At 38.4% G+C, this 20,006-nt stretch overlaps 2 protein-coding genes across 2 annotated transcripts in view; one reads left to right on the forward strand and one right to left on the reverse strand.

Annotated features, from left to right (window-relative positions):
• The window catches only part of LOC141372707 (uncharacterized), a 16,450-nt gene extending 11,661 nt beyond the window's left edge, over nucleotides 1–4,789 (reverse strand). Inside the window, exons 1-3 of the mRNA XM_073892667.1 lie at nucleotides 4,681–4,789; nucleotides 4,473–4,596; nucleotides 3,437–4,436 (exon numbers count right to left, since the gene is read on the reverse strand). Coding sequence (XP_073748768.1) covers nucleotides 3,521–4,436; nucleotides 4,473–4,596; nucleotides 4,681–4,789 — 1,149 coding nt within the window. The 3' untranslated portion in view covers nucleotides 3,437–3,520. The remainder of the gene's footprint in view (nucleotides 1–3,436; nucleotides 4,437–4,472; nucleotides 4,597–4,680) is intronic.
• Nucleotides 3,774–19,642, forward strand: CA2 (carbonic anhydrase 2). The gene is made up of 7 exons (XM_025870793.2): nucleotides 3,774–4,282; nucleotides 5,408–5,605; nucleotides 13,519–13,637; nucleotides 14,140–14,232; nucleotides 15,286–15,348; nucleotides 17,480–17,635; nucleotides 19,060–19,642. The coding sequence occupies exons 1-7, from the start codon at nucleotides 4,249–4,251 to the stop codon at nucleotides 19,177–19,179; spliced, it is 783 nt and encodes a 260-aa protein (XP_025726578.1). The 5' UTR covers nucleotides 3,774–4,248; the 3' UTR covers nucleotides 19,180–19,642.
• The last annotated feature ends 364 nt before the right edge of the window (nucleotides 19,643–20,006 follow it).

Genomic DNA, 20,006 nt, shown 5'->3' on the forward strand with positions numbered 1-20,006 from the left:
AGAAATGTCTTCAGTCAGGGCCTTTACACTTGCTGTTTCCCCTGCCAGAAATGTCTTTCCCTAGATCTTTCCCGAAATGGCACTTCCTTCACCAGAGTTTCCATAACCACTGACTGTGTCTACAGTAACATCTCCCTTTCATAATTTTCTGCGTCATTCCTGCTTTATTTTCTTTGTAGTAATTACCAGTATTGGAAATTAACTTTTTTATTGCTTATTTATTTATTGTATACTACCCCCATCCATCCCCACCTAAGCTCCACGAGGGCAAGGATCCTGTTGATCTGGTTCATGGCTATACCCCCTGGGCTGATGCCTGGCACATTATAGTACTTCATAGACTTGCTGAATGAATGAATGGATAGATGACTAAAGCTTTTACAGCTTCTGTAGTACCTAAAAACGTTAAGCACGTAATTGGAGCTCAAAAACGTATAATAGTAAAAATGATAACTAACGTTTATCAAGCTCTAATTATTGGCACTGTGCTAAATCCTTTATATGAATTATCTCCTATAGTCTTCACCACACCTTTATGAGGTAGACATTATTAATATCCTAGCTTTACACATGAGGAAACTCAATCTTTGCAAGAGCAAGCAATTGGCCCGAGGTCAGAGGACTAGTGAATTAGCCCAGATTCAAAAGCAAGTATAATTTCAGCACGTTATTCGTTAAGTGACTGATTTCTGCAAAGAGAAAACTGAAATTACCTCCATTTGGATTAACGACTACATAATTTCAAAGAGAATTCTTGGGTAGTTACTACTTGTGTCCTGGGGCTCAGTTTACAAAAACATGGTAGGTACCTAGGATCCAGAGGTGAATAATGGGATACAGTTCCCAACCTCAGGGCGCTCAGTTTAATTAAAAAAAAAAAAAATGCAAGTGTGCTAGCGTGGACGTCTCCATGACCCGAGCAGTCTTCCATCCCCCCAACAAAAACACCTGTATCTCTGGAAGATCATTCTCCTTAGTTATTCCCTTGGACCTTGCCCAGGTATTTAATTCTACATTCATTACATTATATTCTAATAGTTTAGCACTGTCTGGGAGGAACTGAATAACCACTAGTTAGTTACTGAATGCCTTCATGTAGCAGGTAATTTATAGTAGTCACTAACTGAATCCTCACAACAACTCTGAGCTGGGGGTGGGTGTCATCATTTCTGCTTTACAAATGAGCAGCCAACAGCTCTTTGGGGTGGTGGATTACAACTTGATGATTACGATAAGGTGTCTGATTAGAATGCTGTGTCACAAATACTAAGATAGAGGGATGTGTGTGTAAAGACCTATAAAAGCCCCAAGAAGGGAGTGGCTCTTAGCCTCCATATTCACTTTGATACTATAATTGTAACAAACATGAGACTATCTGGCTCTTTATTATCTTATTGGTTTTATGGTTAAACATTAATAAACCATGTATATCTCACTTTGTAGAATATATTAACAATATCTTTACTTTTGGGGGGAAAAGCACTTTTCCATTTTATTTTATATTTTTACCAAGATTAATATGTTAGAAACTTTTTTATTATAATAATTAGAACGCAGTCTTCAAGATTTTTGTATTATATTTTCCTGATATACAGCCTGCCATTTTTTCTCCTCCTGGGGTAGAAAAAAAGCACTTTTATTCAAGTACTTATACAGTTTACTTAGAATTATTCTGAACCAGTCCTTCCCTCTAGTAGAAACGTGGGTGTATGATAACTATTCATTTTGTTTTAAAAAATCCAGTATTAGAGTAGTCTTTTTCCATGTAACTAAATCACAACTGTCCGCTAAGAATGCTCAGTAAAATAAAGTTAGATTCTGAATGATCTACATGAAGGCATAAAGCCATCATCATCATAAAATAAAGAAATACAAATAAAGAAAGATATTAAAAAACTGGATAGAAATAAATGCTAACACAATCACTATAACATAAAAAATGTTAAAAAACATTTTTTAGATCTCTGCTGAGTATACAAAGGTGAGCCACTTTCTGCCCTGCAGTGAGCACATGACATTCTCCCCAGTAGCAGCTCTGTGGTGAGGGCCTGCTCCATTGAGAAGTAGTTCATTCTCTACAAGTGAAAGAGAAAGGGGAAACTTGAATACTAAAACTCTACTTGGTTAACTGCAATTTGGTCATGTTTGAAGTTTTGGAGATATTAAAAATCAAAATATGCTCCTATTACCTCTATGTTTGTAAAGCCACAATCCAGCTGGTATCCTGAGAGGCAAGGATACCAGCCTAATAGCCTGTTTACCTTCACAGAATCTTTAGAACTCACTTTACTCAACTCTCAACTCCTGGTACTTGTCAATTTTACATCACCAGGGCCTAGAGAAGAGTCTCATAGCAACTGCAAAGCCCTCTCCTTTTGAGTTAAATAAATATCCTGAAATTGTGCAAAGAATCAAAATTATTTCACTGAGCCCCATGAGAGACTATGTAGTTAGAGAGGCACAAATAAAAAGTTTTTCTTAATTACAAACTACATTTTGTGATGGTCCTAGAAACCAAAAATGGTTCATTGTTCCTCTTGCCTAAGAATTCACTGTGACATAACGAAAAGACTTCTCTTCCTCCGAAAACCAAAGGTACACACTTTTCTAGAATCTTAGGACAAAAACAAATAAATCTAAACATGAATCATATTTGTGACTGAAATATGTAGTAAATAAAGATTTTGAGATCAACATTACAGAAACTTATATTAGTGTTATAATTTATTCCTTTATCTGTAAAAGTAATATGAAGTCAAGGCTGATAGAATTGTATAAAACTGTTCCTGCTTCTTCAATTTTAACCTTAATACGATCACTCAAAGATCACAGAGATCCACAAGACAGAAAATCATCCTCCCATTTTTGTGGCAAAGTCCCTTGAAGGACAAAATGAATTCTGTCCCCACCTAAAAACAGTCTTGACTTTTCTATTAGGTACAGTAAGGACATTGCTTCAAGCCCACAACACTTTAGGATGTCAATAAAATGTTTTCTTTTCAAGTCAGAAGGTAAAAACAAAAATACATCAAAGAAAATGTTGAAATATATAATATTAAAATATTAATTTTCATTTCAGTACAACCATAAATACATGTGTGTATGTATAAGAAGAAGGTGGCCCATTTTGCCCCACAAAGTCCTCTCAGTTTTTTTGGGGGGGGGAATTATTTCTTACGTATCCCAGATACTAAGTTTCCTTTTTCAGCCAGGGAAAGTTCTCACCTCTTTGCAAGAAATTCTTTTACTTAATTTCTCTGAGAAAAGTGATTTGTTTTAGAAGTTTTGGGGAACAAATTTTAAATTAATATGTATTCAGCGAAGAAGTCTTTCCCGCAAAGTTAATTTTTTAAAGAGAAGGAGGAAGGTAGGAAGAGATTAGCACTTCATACGATACCCTGACAGCATGCAAGGAAACGCAATCTCCCATGCTTGCCTCAGTGTGGACTAAGGGCAGAACAGACTCTCGCTCCTCTTGCTCGCTTTATTCCACGGCCGTCCAGCAGGGGGCGCGTGGCTCTCAGTACCCGAAGCTGCTGGCTCCCCAGAGCCTCAGGGACCGTATCCCTATTTGCCCCAAGGTCATAGCTCCTAACCTAGCTTGCCAGTCCCGGGCCGGGGACACCAAGGAGTAAACCCGCGGGGCTGGAGACCCCGGCGCGGGTGGGGCCAATAGGGTGGGGCGGGAGGGCTCTGAGGCCAGCGATGCGGTCACAATGCGGACGACGGATGAAAGGCACCAGGGGCCCGGGTCCCGAGCAGTCAGCGCGGCCGCCAGACTCCGCGCCCAGGAGGGGGATGGGGTGCTCCTAGACGCTTGCCAGCCCCAGTCCCACCCAGGAACCCGGGAGCCGCCGCCGCCGCCACCGCGCGCGCCGAGAGCTTGGAGCCTCGTTGCCAGCCCAGGGACTCGCGGCCCGGGCCGCGGGCCGAGGGGAGCCGCGGGGCAGGAGAGGAGGTCCTGAGCCCAGCTGAGCGCCCGCCGAGAGGGCGTTCTCCCCGCCCCCGGTGCCTCGCCCTCCTGACCCGCCCCAAGCACTGGGAGATCACCTCCGCCGTCACCTCCTCCTCCCCTCATCCAGGTCCACCCGAGGCTCCCTCCCCCAAGCCGCCCCTGAACACGAAGTTGGCGGGAGCCTATAAAAGCCGGTGACGGCGCGACCCGCGGACACACGGTGCAGGCGCCCGAGCCGCCGCCGCTACAACGGCGCCAACTCCTGACCTGCCTCGACCAGCGGCGCCGCGACCATGGCCCATCACTGGGGATACAGCAAGCACAACGGTGAGTTCCGGCGGAGGGCGGCGCGGCGGCGGCGCCCGGGGCCCCAATCTCGGCCCCGGCCCCGCACGGCTCGCACCTGCTGTTTACCGCGGCTAGTCGGAGCACGCGAGGCAAGGTGTGCGCCCGAGTCTGCGCCGCCCGCTGCTCCCCGGCCCTGGGATGCCCGCGTTGCCCCAGCCCCCGAGGTCACTGTCGAGGAATCCCTGCGTCCAGCTGTGGCGCGCAGGGCCCGAGGGAGGAGGAGCGCAGCCTCAGCGTCGGGACTGGAGGACAGTTGTCCCCGGGTCCCGAGCCGGAGACTATCCAAACCCGACCTAGGAGGAAGCGAGGAAGGCTTGTAATGGGAAAATTTTAGTTATTGCTTGCAGAAAAATTAGGGGGCCCCCCTCCCCCCCTACACACTTCATTCTCAGCACCACCTGTGGCTAAGGCGCTCAACACGAACTGTCCCGGGGCATTTTCGTGGGCTGGTTTGAATCCACTGGGGTGATTTCTGAGTTTCCCCATCATCTCTTATCTCCTAATGTTAGGGGGTCACCAGAAACCCGGTTTTATCATGGCTACCGATCTGGGTTCTTCAGAGTCAACCGACGTAAGAGAAAGATGCGTCTGGAGCACCTTGCGCATCTGGGGGTGGTGTGGGGCTTCCCAGGTAGTAGGGATCCTGATGATTACAAGAGAGGTGCCCGGGCCTGAGCAGTGACTCGGCCTTTACATTCAGTAGGACACTAGGGAGAAATCCCAATCTGCTCCAATCTTAAATGAGCTTGAATATCCTAAATGCTATCCACAAGCCCTGACAGTAGTGTCTGCGCAATTTCAGTTGCTGAATTCAATAAAATGAGGGTAAACATAGGTAATATTCACATGGCACTCACTCTTTGTTCAATGACCTTTCATGTATTGATTCCAATTCTCACAACTTCTACGATGCAGATGTTATTACCCCATAATGCAAATGACGAAACTGAGGCACGAATTAAGGGTTTTGCCAGAGGTATTCAGCTAAGTGGTGCCACCAAAATAAGAACGGAGCAGATTGGCTCCAGAATCACTGCCCCTTTCTAGGGGCTGGGTGTGCCCTTCCCAACACTGGGGGATTCACAGGTCTCTTCTGAACGCTAGGACCAGAGAACTGGCATAAGGACTTCCCCATTGCCAAGGGAGAGCGCCAGTCCCCTGTTGACATTGACACCAAAGCAGCCCTTCATGACCCTGCCCTGAAGTCTTTGTGTCCTTCCTACGAGCAAGCGGTTTCTCGGAGGATCCTCAACAACGGTCACTCTTTCAACGTGGAATTTGATGACTCACAGGACAAAGCAGGTCAGTGTTTAAAAAATAACTTGTGCCTTTTACCCAGTGACTATTTTCCCAGCTTAATGGGAGGAATCAGGAGCAGTGGCTTAATACCACTGTTTGTCTCAGTCTCAGTACTCTAAGATGCAACTTTGCTAATCTTCATTAGGTCCCAGGCTCTGAGAAATAGGCTAATTACTTTGAAGTGGCCTGGGACTGTTGCTCCCCTATAAAATTCCTGGTTTCTATATAGGGCATTGAATAACTGTGACCTGCTTGTGAAAAGTCACAGAAATCAAGGTCGCCAGGAAGAGAAGATCAGCAAGGATGAGATTTGCAAAAACTGAACTTTTACGATTCTTTCTAAAATATTTGCTTTCCGGAATTGGTTTTATCCAATAAAAGTACACCTTAGTGCTCTCTTCAAGGCAGCAATGAGGGGAGTGATGAAAACCTCACTATTTAAAATAGTGAAATTTTTTGAAACATTGCATTTATGGATACAAATGTGATAAGAGGTGGCAGTATATTTTGATATGCACCCAGAAAGACATTCCACAAATGAAGATGTTTTAGAGTTGGTGGGCATTGACCCACCTGGCCCATTGCTGACTAAACCAATTACCGTAATTTATCTGTATTGGAGCTATTTACAGAATGCCCATTGAATGCTTCTTTTTTCTTATTTAGAAACAGGAGAACAATCCCATTCAGACATGGTAGCAGCTTTCTTTGCCCACTGGTTGGTTTAATTGCCAATGCCCTATTTTCCTGAGTGCTTTCCTCTGAAGGTCATTGCAAACACATAATGAGTGGTGTTGGTATGGGAGGGGGGTGAGCATGGGGCAAAAAGGGAACACAAACAGGGACGCATTCAATAATGCTGTCAAAATTTTGGAGTAATGACCGATAGTACTAATATATAATGTGTAATTATAACCACTATAACGAAGTTGACCATTCTTTTTTAGTAGCTATCCAATGTATTTGGTCCAGTTTGGAAAAAATCCCTCCTCTCCCCTTTAAAATTTTTCTTTTTGATACTTGGATTTCTGAGATAGTGATTCTGGAAGACAGTTTGATGGAGGATGATGTGGAGATCATCTAAGAAATGTTTTCAACCTACTTGTGCCCTGTGTGCACCTCCCCCCAGTACACACACATGCACACACATTCTGGCATAGTGTAATGACTAATTAGACTTTGATTAGATTTAGTAGAGGATGTTCACTGAAGACACTCCTGCAATCATTCTGCTACACTGTCTTCCCAAGTAAGCCTCCCACTCCGAAGAAACAATGCTCAAGTGATTAGGCTAAAGATAAGGGAAACAAATATTTTTCTTTCCTGTTAAGGATACTGTATATTTTGATTATAATAGGACAAGACCATAGGTCTTGGTGGTATTGTACGTATAAAAAGGATGCTATAAAATTTCACATTTAGTTATTTAAAGACCAAAAAAGTGAGCTATTTTAGTCTTTAGCTATCGACTTCTACAAAAAGAGACGCAGTGAATGTATGTTTCAATGTTGCCAGTGAGATCACTGTTTTCAGTGAATGTTATGTCCATCAGTTATATATCTCATTGGATGCTACATAGAAATTGAGTACTTTTTTGGAACAAGGAGGAAACAAATGTCTAACAAATAGAACCGGATGAGATAATTCCCTATGTTCTTTACAAATCTGATCATGAAATAATTGTTCCAGTAGTATATTATTCCTGGAAAGTGGATTTCAGCATTTAGTAAAGCAACTGTAAGCTTAGAATGGGGTCAGACAGTCATGGGATCAAGTTCCAGCCCTGCCACTAACTAGCTCAGTGGCCCTGGGAACAATAGCAACTTAATCTCTCTAATTTTTAATTTCCTTAACTGTAAAATTGGGGTAACAGTAATATCTACCACAGAGGAAGGATTAAATGGGACAGTAGATATAAAGCACCTAGCCCAGCACCTGGCACATAATAACTCCACACTAAGTGACCATTGCTGTTTCCATGTCTTCATATCATTTGACTGCTTTTATTAGGCAATTGCCCTAGCAATCCCACCTGTGATAAGATTTCTGAAGAAAGTTTCTAATGAGCTGTGAGATTACCTGCCATCCCTTGATGGGATTTAAAAATTTTATTTTTATATGTTCCTGAACATCCCATTTATCATATTAAAGTGTGTACTGATGTTATATGTGATGTTATTATATAGTTGTGTTTTGGCATGAATATGTCAAGTTCTGATGGATTTCTACACAGGCAGTAACTGATTAGAGCTAGCCACACTTTTCTAACTACTTCTCCTGGTGAGTAACACATATCTTATTAAAGCCATGTCTAGACTGTGAAAAAAGTGGTTCCAATTGGGTCTCAAACCCATGTCTTTAAAGACACACGTGTTATTCTCTCAGTTCTTATAAAACAATAACAACCACAAGAAAACCCTTCCTAACACCAATTAAATGCAAGGTCAGCTAGGTACCATGAAGGCAGGATAGAGGCCTGGTCTCTTTCCTGTGTTCCTAGAACTCGTGCTGGGGAAACATCCAGTAGAAAGACACAGGAATTACAGATGTGGAGAGTGACTTTGGCAAGCGCCACAAAGACATACATTGTTCCATTCCAAGGAATAATGGAAACCTGAAAGAGACTTAGGAGTCGTCCTGTGTAAGTCAGCAGAGACTTTCCAGGGTCAATAAAACTTGTGCTGAGGCTCGAAGGATTTTGGTGTCTTGGAGGAGACTCCAGGCAAAGAGAATTTGGAAAGACCCGGGGATTTGAGAGAGTGCAGTATTTACTCTGTCAAACAAGGAAGAGTTAATGTTAGAATGACCTGCTCTCTTTTATGTAAGAAAGATCCCTTTGTAACTTTGCCCAAACCTCTTCAACATTGTCAGTTGTTTTGGTTAAACAAGGAAGCATTTTTTTTCCTAGGACGCAGACTATGTTAAAATGTTGGCATTGAGGAAAAACCCATCTATAGAATAAAACAATCATACCATGCAGAGAAACACCCTTTAGACTTTTTTTTAAAAGAATCTTAGACTCTCAGGTTAAAACAGGTGATGGAGATACTCCAGTCAAATTCATTTAAAATAAACATGAGGAAACAGAATGCTAAGGAGTTTAAGTAACTTGCTAGTCATCTCCTTTCTGGTTTGTCGTTGTGAGACTCAATGCCCATCACTTAAAAAAGGAAGTTGAATGAGAATCTTTCTCGGCCTTTTGGCTAAGATCAAGTGTGGATGATAACCATAGTTAATATTTAATGTGTACATACCATGCTTTTAAAAATTGATATGCTTTTCTATACATTTAAGTCTAAAAATAACATTCATTTTGGTCACTCGATATTTTAAATCAACAACTTTTTGCTAGGAGTTACTCCAATGGCATTAACATTTTTAGATATCTGTTATGTCTTGTTTTCTACACTTAAGTGCTTCAGTTCATTTTATTGATTTTTATTTCAGTGAGATTTCAGCCTTCTAGGACTTCTCATAGATTTGTTTTCAAATATATCCTAAATATTATCTTAGACTCGAACTTGAGTACTAAGGTATCAGGAACTGAGCTGGTTGAGTTTATTAGTATATTTACGCTTGAGAGAATTCTTTTTAAGTGCGGAGTTAATAAAAAAATGTGGGGATAATAGTCTTTAACTGGAAGCTCTCATCAATCTTCTCAATTCCTTTAAAAATAAACCACCTTTAATTAATGAAAAATTGCTAATCCCATTAGGCTTTCAAAAAATTATTAAAAAATAACTCTGCTTGAGTTCCTTTATTACTAGCTTTATCTGGGAGAAAAGAATACTAGTCAAATTATTAACTGCTGCTAACTCATTAACTTTTAATGAGTTTAAAACTCTCCTGCTTTATGGCAATCTTAGAGGCAAATACTGAAAAACCAATGCCCGAAATTATTGAGCCCATCCATATACAACTTTCATATCATTTCTGTTCTTTAGAAATGGAAATATTTTTATCTGTTTATATTATTTCAAGAAATAAAGAAGGAAACAGACAGCTTACCTATGATCATTTCAAGCAAACCACTGCCTGTATGACATAATAGAACTTCATACATGAGTCTTGCTTGATTTTCAAGGACTTGCTTTTGAAACTTTAAAATTATCCTTCCATGAATAATTTTAAGTTAAAAGGAAACAAAATAACAGCAAGTGAACGGGTTTGCCATGCATACTGTTAATGGAGTAAGCAGAAACCTAAGTATTTATAAAACTGACCAAACCATTCTAAATACTGTATTTAATTGTTTATGTCAAAAGTTTCTTTTTTCTTTTTTTACTCTCATATAATTTCCATATACCTGAAACTAAAAACTTCTGTTCTCTTGATTTTTAATTGTTGTTTACCCTAGTGAAAGTGACAGCTAAACATCTCACTATTTAAAAGAAATGGATTGTGGACATCTTTTCCTCATTCATTTTCTTGATTTTAGTATGTCAACCCTAGGAATATTGGCTACTGCTAAAAAAGCAAAACAGCAATGCATGATTTAATAATTTTCAAATTATTCATAAAAGAAGATTGTTTACCTGCTGAAAAATACCACATTTTTAGTAGACTTAGTCCTTTACTTCATTAATAAGAAATCCCTTAAATATGAATTTTAAACTAAAGATTATTGGAAATGGCTTATTTGTATTTTGGATTTAAGAGAAATTTTTTGTATTCATTAAGGTCTTTAGTTTGTTATTTGGATACATCTTATGTTAAGTAATAATAAAGTGATTAGGAAAAAAAATTTAAAAATGTTAAATTTTCAGTTTTTAATTTGTGTAGTCTTACTTATTACTGGAGTGAATGTCTTAATTTTCACAAATAATATAATTTACATAATTTCCCTAAGTAATACGTATAGGAAAACAGGATTCCTATACATGAATATGTATAGGAAAATATGTATAGGAAAACATAATTTCCCTAAGTAATATGTATAGGATAACATATAATATAGTTAGTGCTTATTTTGTGTGTTATGCATGCAGTACGTATAACTGATGGCGGACCATCGAAATTAAAATTAGCTGGAGCTCTTGGTGTTGAGATTTGGATTTAAATTAAGTTTTAGGAAACTTGAAAAAGATATCCTGGTAGAAAACCCCATTTGTATCTCTCCATCCCTGTGGAACACATTGCTGTGATATAATAATCATTGACTCTTCAGAGCCCTCACTAGCAGGGCTGGATTTTAAAGAGGAAACATATACTGAGTCTACAGATTCTGCTATTTTTTCAAATTATTTTTGCATCAGAAAAACAGACTTCATTTTAAACTGGGGCAGTTTGGACATGGCATGTAGCCATCCAAGTAAGTAAATAAATAGTTCTGCAAAAAGTGCAAGCTCCCTATCTTTCAACCAAATGTTTTTTTTTTATTTCACAAATAAAAAAAATATATGCTACCTTTATTTGAGTTTGTAGTGATTATTATAACAATGTTTTTGGGAGGACTTCATTGACTAAACTCCATGCTAAGACTTTGAGAAATAACTAACTAGCTGAAGAAGAGGAGAAATGCTTCTTTTTGTAGCAACTTATTTTTAAGAATTTAATAACCTCTCCTAGGTATGACGGGCTTCTAATCTACATAGCAACATAGTTTTATTTTAACAGGAGCTAAAACAGGTGTCTGGTAATAATAGATTGGCACTGAGCGAGTTTAATCATTGAACCTCGAGCATTTTTTAAATATTAGCAAAGCTTATTTAATAAAAACTCATATACATTCTTGCCTAATTCTAAACGTTCTCCGAAATAAGTAAATTAGGCTGGAATCTTAAGATCTACAAGGGAGTGAATAAGAATAAGAAACAGCAGATCAGCTTTATTATTTTTAAAATTTAAGATTCTGATATGATTCTTCACAAGGGAAAGGAGATACATTTAGAAAGATAAGTTATATCTTGAATGCTTAATATGGTGTTATTTCGTTTATTTTGCCACTTGGTAGAATTAATGATGTTACAGAGGATATTTGCTTTTTGGGATCAGCCAATTAGTAGCTTTAAAGTTATTATAAAGGAATTATTTCAGTACCAATTTATTTCATAAGTATATATTTTGTTTTGAGGTTATATCATCATGAAAAATGGGAATTCTCTTGTTTTTGAAAAAGCTTAGAGTTGGGGGCAGATAAGGCTAATTCTTTCCTTACAGAATAATTAGATTAAAAGAAACTTACAATAATTTGTTTTTAAGTTTCAAAAGATGTGATCTTATCAGAATATATCCAAATTGGTGTTTCTTACCAGATCTGTAACACCACTTATAATTGGTTCTTTTCCTTTTTTTTTATTCCTTCTTTTTTTCTCCTGGCCTATTGTAAGGCAGAGATGGCAACCAGAGATTGTATTAAGAACCATAAGAAAGGCCTAAATGTCTTCCAGCCAGCTCTGTTTTTTACTTTGGTTAGATGAATGGGTATTGCTACCATCTATGTGTATTTGGGTGAAGTTAAGCAAACTTGATTTTACAGACTTTGTCGCTTTGTTTTGCAAAGCCAAAGTAAGTTTAGGTTCATTATTTTATAGAATTATAACTCAAAGCTAATAAAATACACTTATAACAACAGATTGTAGAACTAAATTAAATTTTAAAATCTTTTAAATATATTGGTAAAATTTCATTAATACATTTAACTTAAATAAAAAGTTTTATGGGGAGGATGGGAGAAACTGATTTCATACTATTTTAATTTTCTGTAACACACAACTCATTAATTATCTGCAAATGGACTGTGGTCTAAGAAGATGACATCTAGTCATATTCTTCTGTCTTGTGTTTTACTCTAACAAAGTCCCATTAATACCAGAATAGTAGAATCTTAAGACAGTTATTAAAGTTAGAATTTTAAGGTTTTGGAGACAATAGAGTACTGAATTTGTTAGATGATCAACAAATTCTTAGTGAAGTAATAAACAATCGAACATATCCACTTTACAGATGAGGAAATTAGGGTCAGAAATATTCAATAAAAAATCTACTGGGAGGGGCATCTGGGTGGCTCAGTTGGTTAGGCAGCTGACTTTTGGTTTTGGCTCAGGTCATGACCTCAGGGTCCGGGGATGGAGCCCCCATCAGGCTCCAACGGAGCCTGCTTGAGATGCTTTCTCCCTCTCCCCCTGCCTCTGCCCCTCCCCCTACTTGTGCACCAACTCTCTCTCTCTCTCTCTCAAATAAATACATAAATCTTAAAAAAGATTTTTTAATGGGACAAAACTAGTTAGTACCAGTGACAATCCAAATTCTTCAGAATTTGGAAAGCCAGAGCAAGGAAAATTGGATATTCTACTAAGATCAATAGAATGCTTACAGTTTCACAAATTCTGTCACGTAAGAACAGGCCTCAGAGGTTAGCAAAGCAAGTGGTAGGACAGCCGCTGGGCCATGTAGAGCAGAGGTTCCCACGTTTGTCAGCATGTGCCACAGAACTGCATCGGCAAGCAGCTACATGGGCCCTTCCTCAGTGATTCACAGAGGACTTAATAACTCCATCTAAAACTTCCTCTCTCTGAACCAGCACCTATGACTCCAAACCAAACCCAGAAGAGAAGTATCACTGTGCTCAGAAAACAGATGGGAGAAGCACCCATCCTTCTAGACAACACAAGTGAGGAGAAAAGCCAGCTGAAATGACTTTGTTCAGCACTATAGACTAAACTTGAGTCTGGATTTAATTTTCACAGAGCAAAAATGTTGCTATAAGCATTAATTCAGAACTATGAAACAGGATTAAGTTAGATTGTAATATTTAGTACTGTGTGTGTTTCATGTGCATATGTATGTATATGTGTGTATACACGTGATTGTGTGTATGTATATGCATTCATATGCACATATTCACTCATACACACATATGCACATGTATAATATACATATACATATATTATATATATATATATTTTAAATTTTAGTGCTGAAAGGAGGACCCCTCACTGGCACTTACAGATTGATTCAGTTTCACTTTCACTGGGGTTCATCTGATGGGCAAGGTTCTGAGCATACTGTGGATAAAAAGAAATATGCTGCAGAGGTAAGATATGCTTTTTTGCTTTCCAGGGAAAGATATAAATTGATATTCAGCATTAATTTCAAAACCTTAATTTTGTAAATTCGACTCAATCCAAGTGAACCATTTTTTTTTACAAAGGACCTTCACATTTACTTCTTATAACTTTTATTTGTGGTATTACAATTAATAGTGCAAAACATTCTCTACTACTTCCAAGGACATCATTTGCAAAAAGTAAAATGAATTCCAATTGGAGGATTCTGTTTTAATATAAATCTAGAAATAAATTTTGTGTCTTCCCGCAAGAATATGTAACTCTTTGTCTTAGAGTTGACAAAGTCACTTGCTGTTATGCCAAATAGTGGATAATTAGAATTAAAATGAAAGAAAAGTTTATATTTTAAATTATCCACATGTTCACTTTCTTTAATAACCTCTAGCTGTGAAGAAAAGATCACTGGATAAAATCTGTAAGATTTATTATGTGTATCATTCATTGTGGTTTTGTCTCCCACTGCTTTAGCTTCACTTGGTTCACTGGAACACCAAATATGGGGAGTTTGGAAAAGCTGTGCAGCAACCTGATGGACTTGCTGTTTTAGGTATTTTTTTGAAGGTTAGTTGATGGCCCAAATTCTTTTTTTCCCTGTTTTTGAGAAAGATTAACCAAACAGAACATTCATAATAGGACATTCTACAAAGAGCCGAGGAAATGCCTTTGGCTCCAAAGTATTTTGAGGCTTCTGTCCCCCTCCATGTCTGCTAGATTGAGGAGATGGAAGACAAAGAAACAATCTGAGAGGTATTCATTAGGTGCTATTTATATGTAAATGTGAAGGGTGTATACATGGGAAATGTGAAAGGAAGAAGAGGTATACTTCAGATGACTACTGGTTTTTGTTTTAAAATTCATCCTTAACTGGATAGTACTGTTTCTTGATAGACTGCGAAATTAAGATCAAGTTTTGGAGGGCTCAGGGGCAGTAACTCAATATTGGAGAATTTCAGGCAACAGTGGGACATATAGGTTGAGCTGCCCTCCAGACAGTTGTAAAGCAAGTGAAGAAAGGCTGGAGATGCATGGGGCCTGACATCATATGTCAAGGTGGGAGCTACATGTGAATATGAAATCATCCAAGGAAAGCATGAAGAGGGAGATGATAAAGCTGCTGAGCATGCAGTCCTGAGAAGCTGCAAAATATTAAGACATTTAAGGCAGTGGGAAAGATGCTAATGAAAAGACTAAAAAGGAATACAAGAGTTAAGGGAGAGTGCTGAGGCTGGAGGGCAGAAGGAAAGCCAAAGGACAGAGAATTTCAAAAAGGAGAGAAGTCAATAGTATAAAATCCTGCAAGATTAAGGTAAGCACTTGAACAGTGTTCTTTGTTTTGGCAGTTGGAAGTCAGTTAGAGGTCACTGGTGATTTTTAGAGGGTGGATCAGGGGAACCATGGGATGGGGTCAGGGGGGACTTGGAGGAAAGTGGTCAGCGAAAGTGGGGAAGTTCATGGTGCCAATGTAATCAGAGTAGGATGGCTAGCTGGGTGGCAGGTAGCAAGTGGGAGACTTTGGTGCACTACTTGGAAACATTTTATGGTAGAGCTGCTCAAATCATCACTGATGTAGCACCAACCGGATTACAGTACCTTATATGTTGTGTCTTCCTATAGATTGGTGATGCCAGACCAGGCCTACAAAAAGTCCTTGATGCACTGGGTTCTATAAAAACAAAGGTACAGTTGAATTTTTTGCCACCTCGATAGAGTACCTATTTTTTTTTTTTATTCCACTGGTTTTAGGAAATTTTTTGGATCAAAATGAATAGTCTTGGTTTGACATGTGGTGTTTCGATGAGGAGTTAATAGAAGTAAAATGTTGCTTATATATTCATTTAACTTTTCTATATCCAAAAGTTGATCCTAATGCTAGCATAATTTTAAGACTTACATTTATTTAATCTTGCTTCCCCATCATTTGAACATTCATATTATAAGAGTCAAAGAATTCTCATGACTGCAAGGAAATTGAAAGATCATCTGGTCAAATTATTTACTTATTCACGCAGCAGATATTTGTTGAGTACTTACTCTGTGCCAGTCACTTTGTTAACGTAGGAGATGCAATGGTGAGTATGAAGAATAATCCATCCCCATGTTTAAATTCTCACTACGGCAGAGCCACGTTTAGGTCATTGAACATCTGCTAAATACAATCACCAAGGTCAGCCCTGGCTTTATAATGCTCATTTTCAAACTGAAGTCACATTTATCTTCTGAAAATCTCACTCATTACTCCTAGCTGAACCCTTTGAATCATGTGGAATAAACCTGATTCAAAAACACTAATTTAAAAAGATATATGTACCTTCATGTTCATTGTAGCATTATTTACAATAGCCGAGATACAGAAATAGTCTAACTGTCCAAAAATGGATGAATGGATAAAGAAATGTGCACTATATATATATATACACATATATATGTACAGTGGAATATTGTCCAGTCATAAAAAAGAAGGAAATCTTGCCATTTATGACAATGTGGATGGACCTTGAGGGCATTAGGATAAATGACATAAGTCAGACAGAAAAAGACAAATACCATATGATCCCACTTATCTGTGGAATCTAAAAAACAGACAACAAAAACAAAAACACAAAAAAGTGAGCTCCTAGATACAGAAAACAGATTGGTGGTTATCAGAGGTGGGAGGAAGTAGCTGAGGGGGGTCAAAAGGTACAAGCCTCCAGTTACAAAATAAATAAATCAGGCACCTGGGTGGCTCAGTCGGTTAAGCGACTGCCTTTGGCTCAGGTCATGATCCTGGAGTCCCGGGATCGAGTCCCGCATCAGGCTCCCTGCTCAGCGGGGAGTCTGCTTCCCCCTCTGACCCTACCCCCTCTCGTGCTTTCTCTCTCTCACTCTCTTTAAATAAATAAATAAATAAAATCTTTAAAAATAATAATAATAAATAAGTCATGGGGATATAATGTACAGCATGGTGACTATTAATAATATTGCATTGCATATTTGAAAGTTGCTATGAGTAGATTTTCAAAGTTCTCATCATAAGAGAAAAAATATTAGTAACTAGGCATGGTAACAGACTGTTATGTGTTAACAAGTACACTTAATTGTGGTGAACATTTTGCAATATATGCAAATATCAAATCATTATGTTGGGCGCCTGAAGGTAATATAATGTTATGTGTTAATTATACCTCAGTAAAACAAAACAAAATAAAGTAAAAAATGTGATCCCTCTTTCTTTTGACCCCATTCTCTAACAGCATTTTACCTACCCTCAGACTAGTTATCTTTAGTGCCCTTTATTCCCATACAACGATTTTCTCCTTTGTAACAACCTTGTCCCTCTACTTGTAACTCTTACTGTGTGCATCTATGGCTTTAAGTGTAGTGTCCAGAAAGGAAGGTGGTTCTTTAGTCCTGACCTAGTCATCAGATAGAATAGCAAGACAATTATCTCCCCATTAAGATACCATATTTTTGTTACTGTGGCCTAAAATTATATTATTTGAGAGGCAGCAGTTTCATTTTAAATACTGGATCTGATCAGTTAGTAACAATGGAAATGATAAGGGATGATTTCAGAGGACAAGATGAGAATTTGACCTGTGAAAATTATAGTCAGGCTCTCTTGCCCATATCTGCTCATCTGTATTTCCAAGTCAGATATCTCTGTTAATTTCTTTTTTACTTTGTCTCCTGATAAACATGGGACCTCTGTTTAAAAGAAAAAAAAAAAGTTCTAGCAACCAAAGAGGAATATGTCTTTCCCACTCCCCTGCCTTCCTCCCGCTCTGATCACGTGGCATTTGTAACCCGTGTGTTTGCCTTGTTCCAGGGTAAGAGTGCTGACTTCACTAACTTTGACCCTTGTGGCCTCCTTCCCGAAAGTTTGGACTACTGGACCTACCCAGGCTCACTGACCACTCCTCCCCTTCTGGAATGCGTGACCTGGATTGTGCTCAAGGAGCCCATCAGCGTTAGCAGTGAGCAGGTCGGTTTTCTAAAGTGAGGTAGAGCATTTCTCCAGGCAGTGGAGCTTGGCTTTTGGATTCGCACAGACCTGGTGTTGAATCCTACTGCTGCTTCTAGCTGTGGAACTAGCGTCCATAACAGTGCTTCGCAGATAAATAGCATTCAAGAAATATTTGCTGTGATTAGCCGTAACTTTAGGCAGTTTGTTTGCCCTGTAAAGGATTAAGTGAGAAAGGTGTCTGTCACCTTTTATGTAAGCTACAAGGAAACTGAGACCCTGGACAATGAGATTTCACATTCAAGGTTACATAAATATCAGTGGTAACTCACAGCCAATGGCTCACTCACATGAGAACTTACGGCAGTTTTATTTCTATCAGAATATATTTCTGAGTTCTGACAAAAGTAAAAGCCATCCCTTGGAGAAAAAGTATCTATCAAAACTCACTCCAAATTGCTTTAACAGCCCAGACCACAGACTCTTACCTTTCCCATACAATATAGTTTATGAGGTTCAAGTTATTAATGTTCACTGTCAGTGACTGAGAAGCTGCCCACCGACTGTCTCTATTCCCCCCACAGTTGAAATGTAGAAAATGGACAGTCCTCAATAGGATCCACAAGAACTTGGATCCTGGATAATTTAACTAATGTTACAGTAGCTGACTGACATTGAAATTGACTTTGAGGATTGAGACTGAGGGAATATTACTGGACCAAAGAGATCATTAAAGGCTATTGATTTGTGGATTGCTTTATTACTGCCCAAACCACCCTTCTTCATTTAGATCAAGATTTTTGAAGGGAAAGGGAAGGACCACTTTGCAAAAAGAACCTCAAAGCAGTAGGAGACTGATTGAAGGCTGTCTGTGTCACATCATTGGGCCAGAGAACTAAAACGAGGTTAAAAGGGAATAAAAATCAGCCAGTGTCAAGGATTTGAAATCCCAGTTTGGGCAGATTCATTTATGTGTTTCTATACATTGAAGCAGAGATGCCCTCCAATCACTTATCCCTTAGTGGATCTGGGACCACTTTATCCAATAGTATAGATGCAGTAGTTTATCTTCCTGGGGCAGAAAACAAAACTCTATAATTTGGATCTAGAATTTTTATTATTATTTTATATCTCAGAAGCATTTTATAGGCTTTTGATGTTTGATTTTAAAATTAAAAGGGAAAAAAACAAGCTCACTGACAATTTCCTTCCAGATGACACCAACAATCTTGTCTGTATTTTCCAGAAATTGATTTGTTATCTAAAAGCATACATATATTATGTTTATGTGATTGTATATTTCTTGGGAACCAAAGTGAAATTTGAACGTTGATACATACATAGTATGGTGAATATTGGTGAATATTGGAGAATAAGCACATAAATGAATACTATTGGGAAACTTGTATTTTTAAATTTTTTAACCTTTTATTTTTGCCTTTTAGATGCTGAAATTCCGCAGGCTTAATTTCAATAAGGAGGGCGAGCCTGAGGAACTGATGGTGGACAATTGGCGCCCAGCTCAGCCCCTGCACAACAGACAGATTAAAGCATCCTTCAAATAGGATGGCCCCAGAGCCCACAGCCAAAGAGTGGATCTTTGGGCTTCCCCTTAGCTAAGCACAAATCTACCTTGGTAAATTGGACCTTGGCTGCTTTGCATCTGGTTTTCTAGATCCTTTATCTCTCACCTGTTGTGCTTATTAGTAAAATGTGAAGAACTTGACCAGTTGTCGTGCTTGACCGAATTGCTGTGACTAGAGCTTTGCTTATGGTAATAGCCTTTCTGTACTAGAGAACATAATATAAGGAGTAGGCAAAAAAAACATCTTGACTTTGTTCATAGCACATGGGGTGATGAGCACTGACCTTTGTTCACAAAAATGCTAACTTTAAAACATAGGAAAGTAGGATGATTGAGTGCAAATCCATACCATGAGATAAATTGAGCTCTGTAATGTAAATCAGGTGAAATAGTCATGATTCTATGTAATGTAAATCAGATGAAATAAATGTTCATGATTCTGAGATGTTATATTAAAGAAAAAAATTTTTAATTCTTATATATTTGTAGCAATGTTATCTTGAAAATGAATTATGTTGTAATTTAGTGTCTTTTGAATTACAGAGATGTATATGAAGTATTATCTGTAAAAATTGTTATAGTTGTGATACAGAGTATATTTCCATTCCAATAATATATCATAACTTAATAAATATTGTATTTTAGATATATTCTTTAATAAAATTTAGACTTCTATTTTGGCTTATTTTATCCTATGCTGGGCATTGGGTAATAATGGAAGAGCAAAATGTGTACTTTTATAACTCCTACTAATTCATTATTAATAATAAGCCATCATAATTGGGTATTCATAATTGTAGGAGTTTC

This window comes from Callorhinus ursinus, unplaced genomic scaffold, assembly GCF_003265705.2.
Source record: "Callorhinus ursinus isolate GAN/ISIS: 27379988/994484 unplaced genomic scaffold, GSC_fseal_2.0 scaffold5, whole genome shotgun sequence".
NCBI lineage: Eukaryota > Metazoa > Chordata > Mammalia > Carnivora > Otariidae > Callorhinus > Callorhinus ursinus.